At 52.1% G+C, this 9,896-nt stretch overlaps 1 protein-coding gene across 10 annotated transcripts; it reads right to left on the bottom strand.

Annotated features, from left to right (window-relative positions):
• Positions 1–1,285: 1,285 nt before the first annotated feature.
• PIGO (phosphatidylinositol glycan anchor biosynthesis class O) lies at positions 1,286–9,172 on the bottom strand. 10 transcript variants are annotated; one of them, XM_074017193.1, is made up of 12 exons: positions 8,913–9,172; positions 7,621–8,132; positions 6,834–6,977; positions 6,519–6,642; positions 6,026–6,185; positions 5,635–5,814; positions 5,148–5,372; positions 3,845–3,896; positions 3,071–3,277; positions 2,671–2,885; positions 1,983–2,053; positions 1,286–1,824 (listed from the first exon to the last, which is right to left on the bottom strand). In XM_074017193.1, exons 2-12 carry the CDS (start codon positions 8,129–8,131, stop codon positions 1,695–1,697), a joined length of 2,019 nt encoding a protein of 672 aa, XP_073873294.1. In that variant the 5' UTR covers position 8,132; positions 8,913–9,172; the 3' UTR covers positions 1,286–1,694. The 10 variants fall into 10 exon arrangements, with proteins under 10 accessions (XP_073873294.1, XP_045229389.1, XP_005581472.1 ...); XM_045373454.3 differs by having other exon boundaries at positions 9,142–9,172; XM_005581415.5 differs by having other exon boundaries at positions 3,845–5,372; positions 8,901–9,172.
• Positions 9,173–9,896: the final 724 nt, after the last annotated feature.

Raw genomic sequence — 9,896 nt, 5'->3', positions numbered from 1 at the left:
TGTTGGCCAGGCTGGTCTCAAACTCCTGACCTCAGGTGATCCACCCACCTTGGCTTCCCAAAGCGCTGGGATTACAGGCATGAGGCACCATGCCCCGCTGAAACATACTTTTTTCATCATCTTACTATTTGGCATCTGTAACACTAGGGACCATTGGCCATTAATAATTTGAACTTAGCCAGGTGCTGTGGCTCACACCTGCAATCCTAGTGCTTTGAGAGGCCAAGGTGGAAGGATCGCTTGAGGCCAGGAGTTTACGAACAGCCTGGGCAATGTAGCTAGACCATCTCTACAAAAATTAAAAAGTTAGCCAGGCATGATCCCAGATACTGAGGAGGCTAAGATGGATTACTTGAGCCCAGGAGTTTGAAACTACAGGGAGCTATGATTGCACCACCGCCCTCCAGCCTGGGCAACAGAGCAAAAATATGTCTTTAAAATTATAATAACATTAAAAATAATTTCAATTCTTCCCTTAGCTACCTACCACAGCAGTGAACATTTATACTTCACAACCATTACTACTCAGCTTCTCTACTTTCTACCAATTAAAAGTAGGTGCTATCCCATGGTTTTAACATCTGTTCTGTTTTTCAGTGGTATCAGCTCCTCCTGTTCTAGGTATGGTCAAACCTCAAATCTCAGTCCTGACGCTTCTCTCCAGGGCCTCTACCCAGCTCTTTTGATGGACATCTCTAGGAGGATTTCATGCCAGCATTTCAAACATGAAAGGAGTGGTGGGGTGAACAGAGGGCACAAAACATACATGAGAAGAGAACCAGTGGATTCACACAATTTTGACTTCAAGTCAGGAATAATGAATGGGACAAGGTGGAATGCTACATAAGATGGGCATGTAGATCTGATAAAGAGTGGCACAGGTTGGGAAACAACGGAGGCTTCCATAGAAGGGAAGGGCAAAGGGTGCTCTATAGTGAAAAGGCCCAGTGGAGTGGGGGCATAGCACTATTTGGGACCTCAGACAGTTAAAGTCAGTGCTGCATGATGCCTGGGCTTGTCTTCTCAGTCTTCTCTCTTTATCAGACAAAGAACAGGAACTTAACAAAATGTGTTGCATGGCAAAGGAAAATCGTGGTGGGATAATAGGATTGATTTGGGAAGAGGTGGAGGCAGTGAATTCAGACAACTCCAACCACTTCCTAAAGGTTCTCAGGCACAGCCAGGCACCTGGTGACTGATCTCATCTGTGCCTGGTGGGAAGAGAGACTGATCCTCCTCACAACCCCTATAGAACAGTGGGGCTCCCCCACATCTCAGACACATATAATTGTACTATCATTTTATTCCACTTTTTTTAAATAGTAGAGACGGGGTCTTGCTATGTTCCACAGGCTGGTCTTGAACTCCTGCGACCAAGCAATCCTCCCGCCTCTGCCTCCTAAAGTGCTGGGATTACAGGGGTAAGCCACCACGCCCAGCCTATTTTATTCCACTTTTAGAGACCACCCGCCTTGTCCCTCAGATGCATCCAAATCAGGAGTTAGGGATCATACTCCACTGTGGTCCTGAATTATAGAATAATGAAGTCCTAGAAGTCAGCAGCCCCTGGCTGGCTGCATGGTAGTAAGAGGTATGGCTGAGCCTGTCTTGCAGATCATCCAGTACCTGTACAGGCCAGGCTACACTGTTCTCCAGCACTCTCTGTAGCCATGTGCCAGTAACCACAGCCTAGGCTACCTCTGCTGGGCCAGAAATAGCTGCCTGAACCAGGAGCTCACAGCACCATCCACTCTCATCACCAAAGCTATGCCCAGGAGAAGTCCCACGCTGCTCACAATGAAGCCCACAGCCTCAAAAATGAACCTGCAAAGAAAGGTGGAGAATCTCAGGGAACAGAGTAGGTCTACTGCCTTTTCCCTGTAGAGGCAAAAACTTGGCCATCCTGGATGTTTAGGATCTTCATACTTTGTTCCAAGTTTCTCCCTCCCCACCACCTCTACTTCTCAAGCAAATCTACTCACTTAGGGGCAAACACTTTCCAGACCATGAGATGCCTGCGAAGGATGGAGGCTGCCAAGGCACAGGCCAGAATCTAGAAGAGGAGAGGAGGGGCCATGTTACTTGTGAAGGGGAGGAGGAAGCAGGGCAAAGGGAGAGTTGCTATAGGCCCCTGTAAAAAATGGAAATAGGAGAATAGTGCGTGTCAGTGGAAAAAATAGTGCATGTCCTGGGCTAGGAGTTAGGAGACCTACTTCCCATCCTGCCCCAAGCACTGACTCACTATGTGACTTTGGGCAAGTCATTATCCATCTGTAATGCTAATACTCAGGCTCTGGCCCCAGGGTGGAGGAAGATACCAGTGCCACATCTGCTTCTAGAGGAAAGGAGGAGGATCCATGACCACAGTTTGGGAAGAAAATCCTGGCTATCACCTCAGTTTTTCCAGTCTGTCCACTGATAAGAGTAATCCTCAAATGTAACTAGCAGGGTCCAGATCTAGGTTGTAGAGAGGAAACAATCCAGGACTAGGATTAAGGAGACCCAGGTTCAAGTCTCAGAGTTGCCATTTGAGGCCACTGGGCTTGAGCAACCACTTCACTTATGTGTACCTCAGTCAAGGCTCTCTCCCACGGTTTTGAAGGTCTGAAAGAAACTGATACACACCCATGGAGAAAGAACACCACTTCCTGATCTCTCTCCTACACCCACCTGAACACCAAGGATAAAGAGGTACTTGAGGCCCAGCTGCAGCAGTGCTGCATAGAAGTGGTGAGGCGCATCCCGGAGCCGCATCTCCATCAGTGGCTCCTCTTCCTCCTCAGGTCTGACTCTGGCTTCAGCTTCATTCCCTGGGGGCTGCTGTCTCTTCCGCAGCCCTTGACTCTCACACAGGAAAGGCCAGAGCAGGAGCAGTGGGCAACCTACTGCCTCGGGAGAGGGTATGGCTGGAATCAATGGGTCACCCTGGCTGGCTCAGGTTCCAACTAGCCTACGCCAAGGGGTGCCAAAGATCCAACAAACCTACATCTCTCCATTCAAATCCAGGGGTTTCCTCTCTTTCCACAAAGCCAGAGTAAATAAAGGAAGCAAGTGAAGGAGAAGTGGGTACCTGCAAAGAGGAGGTGGGAGGCAAAAGTGTTGGCTCCCACTAGCAAAGCAGGCAGCCAAGTACAGGAGCCATGACCCTCTGGGAATCCCACGAAGGCTGCATGCCAATGGATGGCTGGAAAGACAGGCTGGTGGCCCGTGGAGTAGAAGGTCTGTGTGGCCATGAGGGCCCAGGCCGAGACTGCCCGCCATGGCACAGTAAAAGGACCTGGAAGAAAAGATATGCCACTTTACAGTCACTTCTTATTCCCTAATCCATAGGCTACTGCTCCATAGTCATATACTCCTACTACTTCAGTATCAATTCTCATACACACTCACATGCCCATCAGCCCAACATCCTCACAGTCCACACTCTAATTATTCTAATTCTCTCTGTGGTACAAAAGCGCCATCACGCTTATCTGAACCCTGCTGTGGTCAATCTCTTTCTTTCTCTCAAACACCTACAGCTCACTGTGCCATTATATATTCACAATTCACTACTTCTATCACTGGAAAATCAAGAAATGTGCTCATAAGGATGCAGCATTTCCACAAGGAATCTTAGAGGACTCCTTGTCTCCCCTCTCCATGAACCCTGGGAACCAACAGGAGGGATCGATTCACTTGGCTATGGCAGATAAGAGAGAGGACACCAAGACCTTCCCAGCTGTGTGGGGTATGGGACCCTCTGTCAAGCTCAGGAACATCAGGAACAACACCTCCTTGAAAACAAGAGGGGCCGAACTCACATCACTATTGTCTTTAGGTGAATCAGAGCTGAGATATTTACCAGGGGTGGTGATGGGTATCCCAGCAGCAAGCAGATGTAGAAGAAGGAAGCTCTGCAGAAACAGAAGCAGGAACACAAGGCTGATGCGCTCCGCATGCAACAGCAGAAGTGGGAAGGCCAACAGGGTGAGGGCTGTGACCATAGCAGCTGAGTAGACACTCCCCAACTGATAAGCAGCCACAGTCAGGGGACCCTGAGATTTGGTCCTCTCTAGCCGGCCCCGGAACTCCTCCTGCATGTGTCGGTAGATTTGAGGGACCACATAATCCAGGTCAGCTTGAGAAGTGGGGGGGCCTGAGAAGGGAGTGAGGACAGTCCTGGTCCTTGGAGCGCCTGCCCCAGCCTTCACCAGCACCGTCACAGGCTTCCAAAGCAGCAGCGCGAGCCCTGAAGCAGCCAGCCCCGCTACAGCCCGAGGCAGCACCATGGATGCCCCAGAGACCAGGGCCCGGAGACGGGGGGGAGCCTCATCTGCCCCTGACGCCAATGCCCAGTAGGCAGCAGTACCCAATGCCATTAGGGGCAGTCCCCAGCGCACAAAGAGCATGGGTGGCTCGGGGCTCTTGAGATTACCATAGTGGCAAAGCCACAAGCGCACAGCAGCTAACAGGGCCAACAGTGCTGCCACGCAAGCTCCATACCACAAATTCTTGGCTCGACCACCCACCATAGATGCCAGAGGACTCAGCCAGGGAGAGGAGTGGCAAGCAGGTGTCTCTTCAGGGCAACGATGAAAAAGCCCAGCTAGCCTTGTACATAAAAGCAACCCAATTCCAAGCCTCAGGGCATATGCACCACTGTGCCGTGGGGGGTTTGTTGTGGCTGAAGTGCCAAGGCGGGGCATTGTGAGCAGCTTAGGTGGAAGCAGCTGGCCCTCCCAGTGAAGCTGGACAACCAGGAGCAGGATGAATGAGCCCAAAAGGAAGGGGGTGGCCCTGGCCTCAGCTACAACAAAACTATCAGAGAAGAATACAGCCAAGCGAAAGAGCAGGAGTAACAGGACGGGCCCAGGGATCGGAAACAGGGTTGCCAGAGGTCTCTTGGACCCCCAGCCAGCCCAGGCTTTCCACAGAAAAGGCAGGAATGAGCTCACTGCAGCCACAGCCCCTAGAAGCACTAGATCTAGCTTCAGCTCAATAATTCCCAGGAGTCCAGCATACGCTATGGTCCCAACAAGGCCCCAGGCCACGGGTATCAGAAGTAGAGGGCGGAATGGAAAGTCTGGGGATATTGCCCACTGAGATGCCAGCAGGCAGATAAAGCAGGCAGCAACCAAGAGAGCAGCACCCCCCGCCATGCGGACCAGAGAGAAACGAGCCCAAGACTCGATGCACATGGCCCGAGCTCCCCGCAGGAACTGCTGCAGCTCAGCAATCACAGTCGGCAGTGTCGCCTCAGCCCCGTTGGGGCTCTGCAGAAGCCACTGGTAGTCAGCAGAGGCCTTGGAGAAGAGGTTCTGCAGCTGATGAAGCTCCTTAGCTTGAAGGTCCTGAGTAGCAGCGGAGTAGGTACGAAGAAATCGAGACACCTGGCAGAGAAAAGGTCAGAGGCCAAGGGGAACAGGTCAGAGACATAAATTGGGGCAGAGGCAAGAACAGGTATTACAAAAGGGGGTACGTGGAAGTCAAAGACCCAAACTTTGCCCAGGATGGGGGAAGGGAGGGATAATAGAAGAGGGATAGGTATGGAAGGTGGGACTAAGACTAGTCAAAGGACAATAGAGTGGTTCATTATGCTTCTTTCATGCCCACCCTCGCTCTGTCACCTGGACACCCAGCCCACTTACCTACCTGCTGAGCATTGAGATGGAGAGCTGAGGCTTGGGCTAAAGCAGAGGAGTGGGGCTGGGAGTCCTCACCCCCTGAGAATAGCTCAGCCATCACTTCCCCAATGTTTCCAAATGGGATGGGCAGGCCCAGCAGCAGGGCCAGTGTGGGCACAAGGCTAACTTGAGGAATCACCTCTGGCTCCTAAAGGGAAATGACAGTGGTCGACAGATTCATTATAAAGCTGAAGTCAATGTTTGGGATGGGAGACATAGGGGCCTAGGTAAGAAATGAGAGTGGAGGATACCCAGGATAATGGATTTGGGGGCCTATAATAGAGGTATTCATGAGGATGCTGTGATGGTAACATGGGCTGATTACTGGGAGAACAGATGAGGAACATCCCAGGCCTCACCTCTGGTGGGGTGCTGGGGAAGAGTGCTGTGGGGCTATACAGAAAGAGTGCAGCTGAGACCTCCAGCTCACTGTCCCCTCCATGGTCTCCATTTGTGGTCATCCCATGGTCCCCAGCCACTACCAGCAGTGTGTCATTCTCCAGACGCTCCACAAGTCCCCTGGGGGCCAAGAAATGTGTCAGGAGTAGAAACAAATAAATATTTTCCTCAAAAAGAAAAAAGATTTTTCTCAGGGGCCTGTTCATCCCCAGCTATAACTCCATTAGTAAGGCCTAGACCTTTGGCAAAGAGACAGGTCTTCAGCCATGATCCTGATGCACAAAGCTACACATTGAGTTAATCAAGATGGATGGGGCCTCTAGCTTTAGCAGAAGGCCTAGAGAAGACAGAATTCAGCCAGGAAAGAAGCTCTAAGAGCTTCTTCTCCTGGGACCACATATCCTGAGATTCTCAGATACAAACCCACTCCCCCAGCCAATGCCCCACACTCACTGGATGACCTGGTCCATCTGGCTAAGTTTCTTGGCCATTTCAGGGTGGTGAGGGCCATGCTTGTGGCCACAGTGGTCCACACCCAGGAAGTGAGCAATCAGCACGTCCCATTCACCACTGTCCACTGTGAAGGGGAGAACAATGAGCACAGAAGACTAAGACCCACTCCTCAACCCCAGCCAGGCTTTGACACTCCTCTATGTCCAGGGATACAAGCCCAGGCTGTTACACCCATTGGAGGCTCGGAATTTGTGGACTAAAGCAGTCCTCCCCAGCTCCCAGTCTTAGAACTACGTGCTCTGGCCCCATGCTCACTGGTGGGGTAGAGCTGTTCCAGGATGCCATTGTCCACTGTGTCTAGGTCTCTGACATTGAAGGATGGGAAGAAGAAAGCTTTGGAGAAAGCACCAGGGAAAAGGTCTTTCCAGGTATCATCTCCCATGAAGACTACACGCCTTCCTGCAGGGACATGAAAGAGAGGTCAGAGCCTGAGCAAACGTCAGGGTCAGGAGAAAACAGGAAAAGAGGCCCTTGAAAGACCCATCAGAAGTTCCAAACATGTAACCTAAGAAGTACAGCAATTCCATACAGCAATCTTTATCCTTCAGGGCCTAACATTTTCCACCAGGAAGCTTTCCCTGATAACCATACTCCACCCAGACCTCACACTTACCCTTCCTACAAAATGCTCTGCTAGTTCTGTATCTGGGTATCTCTACTGATTTGTTTTTCCTGGGTGTATCCTGCTTCTTCCAAGCCAATGAATGAACAGGGCCTGTATTTCTCTGCTTTCTTCTCCACACTTGTAAGCCAAGATCCACATCTTCTCTTCTTCCCTTCTCCCTTTTACTGAGAGGTCCCCAAGAATAAAACTTGCACTCCATTCAGATTAGAAGCTTCATAGGACCAAAGCCCAGATCCCTTTTCCTCTGTCCCCCAAACTGAGCTCCCCACAAGCAGGGCCCTGGCCTCTTTCTTCTCCTCTGTTCCCCTACACCATAGTCAAGTGTGCATCTGGGCACCCAAAGGTCTGACTCCCTGACTTCGAATTTTGAAGAAATTTGCCAGGGTACTTCTGGCCTTCAAAGTGGCCCACACTGACCTGCACTGGTGAGCTGCTTAATGAGATTGTCTTCCACTATGGCGTGGCTGGCAAAGTTACTACCAGCATCAATAAACGTAGGCAGTGAGCCAGTGGTGAGGGCCTTGAGGCGCTGCATGGTGGTGGTAGGAGGGTCAACCTGAGATCGGTAGAGCCGGGCATGGTGGGGCTGAATCTCCAGGATCCTCTGCAAGGAGCTTAGTTTGCCCAGGAAGGGTAGGGAGACAGGAGGCTCTCCAGGCACATGTGAGTGCTGGGGCTGGGCGAAGTCAAATCGCAGAGCATCTACTAGCACCAACACAACCCGCGAAAATCGGGAAGCCATCCAGCAGGCCCCAGGTTTCCCTTGGCTCCCCCATGGCAGGGACCCAGGGCCTGGGGGCTCTTGGCAGCTGCTATAGTTGGTGAGCTCCAAACGGGTGAGCAGGAAGCCACTGGTGAAGAGGGCAATGCCAGCGTAGAAGACGAAGCAGACCCAGGCCAGGAAGAGCAGCACTGAGGCTTTCTGCATCCTGATAGGGGTGGGGAAGGAAATTCATTACTGTGGGGCAAAGAACCAGTGGATATTCTAGTCCCTGAATACAAGCCCAGCTAGAATCACTTCCTCCCAGACTTTCCTGGAGATAAACTGTCCCATAGCCAACCCCTCGCAATATTACTCTCCTGCTATTTCCAGGCTGGGCATGGTGGCTCACGCCTGTAATCCCAGCACTTTGGGAGGCAGAGGCGGGCGGATCACCTGAGGTCAGGAGTTCGAGACCAGCCTGGCCAACATGGTGAAACCCCGTCCCTACTAAAAATACAAAAATTGGTGGCGGGCACCTGTAGTCCCAGCTATAGGGGAGGCTGAGGCAGGACAATTGCTTGAATCGGGGAGGCGGAGGTTGCAGTGAGCAGAGACTGCGCCACTGCACTCTAGCCTGGACAACAGAGGGAGACGCCGTCTCAGAAAAATAAAAAAGCTATTTCGAGGCCCCACCCCAGATCTACTGAATCAGGATCTTCGAGGGGTAGAGCATAGGAATGTTCACATGTACACGCAGGAAATGCTAATGCTGAAAACACAGTCACGAGGGAAAGTTATTCCAATTGGTAGCCAGGCTCTCCTACAGGCCGTTTCTGCACCTCTCCCCTCGCCAATCTCAACACCCACTAGGGTGGAAAGGGATCAAAGCCGCAGGAAAACCCGGGCCCAGCCAACGACGCCGCCTGGCGGGCACCGAGGGGACGAAGGGGAGGAGTCACGCTCCGCTTCCGGGAGGCTAGGTTCGCCAGGAGACCTGAAGCATGACCTTCGCCACGCAACGAGGCTGGGGCGCGGGTCGAGAGTCGGTTGGGCCTCGCTGGAACCCAGGCGTGCGACCGGCTCTGCCTCCTCCGGTAGCTACCCAGCCTCCCGCTGGGCACCCTAGCCGCGGTACTGACCACCCTTGGTTGGGAGCTAAGGGAAAGAGGAAGACTCCCTTGTTTCAGGGTGAGGGGACTACGTGGGGTTGAGGTTCTCGGCAGACCCTGGCTCACCTGCAATGGCACCCGGAAGTCCGGCGGCGGCGGTGCCTGCGGCCTGGCACCACAGAGAAGCGCGCGCCAGAGAGGCCCGCCAGTGGCTCCATCGCCATCTGCCGGCATCTCGGTGGAAGTTTGGCCAGGAGCGTGGGGCTGGCCAGAGAGTTTGATGGGAGATTTAATAATTGAAAATTGGGAACAGGGGACCAAGCCGGAGAGTTCACGGAACCACTGTCCATTCATGGTTACGACTAAGAGCACGGCTGCTGGAGTCAAACTTGACTTGAATCCTAGCTCGGCCGCACATATTGTCATTATTAGGCATTACCTCATCTGTAAAATGGAGATAATACTTATTTTTCCCTTTTTGCTTAGCTAAGTCCAACTGAGATTTCATTCTCCTCTCAAAGCCTCTGAATCTTACAACTGGATAATTAAGCAAATAATCCTTCGGAGTGGAGGAGGGGAGGCTGGGCGCCAGTGGCTTACACCTGTAATCCCAGCAATTTGGAAGGCCAAGGCAGGTGGATCACCTAAGGTCAGGAGTTCGAGACCAGCCCAACCAACATGACGAAACACCGTCTCTACTGAAAATACAAAAGTTACCCGGGCGTGGTGGCAGGCGCCTGTGATCCCAGCTACCTGGGAGGCTGAGGCAGGAGAATCACTCGACCCCGGGAGGCAGAGGTTGCAGTGAGCCGAGATTGCACCACTGCATTCCAGCCTCAGCGACAAAGTGAGACCTTGTCTCAAAAAAAAAAAAAAAATGA

Source organism: Macaca fascicularis, chromosome 15, assembly GCF_037993035.2.
Source record: "Macaca fascicularis isolate 582-1 chromosome 15, T2T-MFA8v1.1".
NCBI lineage: Eukaryota > Metazoa > Chordata > Mammalia > Primates > Cercopithecidae > Macaca > Macaca fascicularis.
Note: the sequence above shows the minus strand (reverse complement) of the source record. Positions and strands in the feature narration are given on the sequence as shown.

Bases quoted from the DNA above. Each gene is read 5' to 3' on its own strand.
- PIGO (XM_005581415.5), bottom strand. From the start codon at position 8,131: ATGCAGAAAGCCTCAGTGCTGCTCTTCCTGGCCTGGGTCTGCTTCGTC. The intron at 5,815-6,025 runs GTGAGGCCTGGG...ATTTCCCTTTAG, and splicing joins TCCCCAGCACCCCACCAGAG to GAGCCAGAGGTGATTCCTCA. The intron at 5,373-5,634 runs GTAGGTAAGTGG...TTTCTCTGCCAG, and splicing joins TCCATCTCAATGCTCAGCAG to GTGTCTCGATTTCTTCGTAC.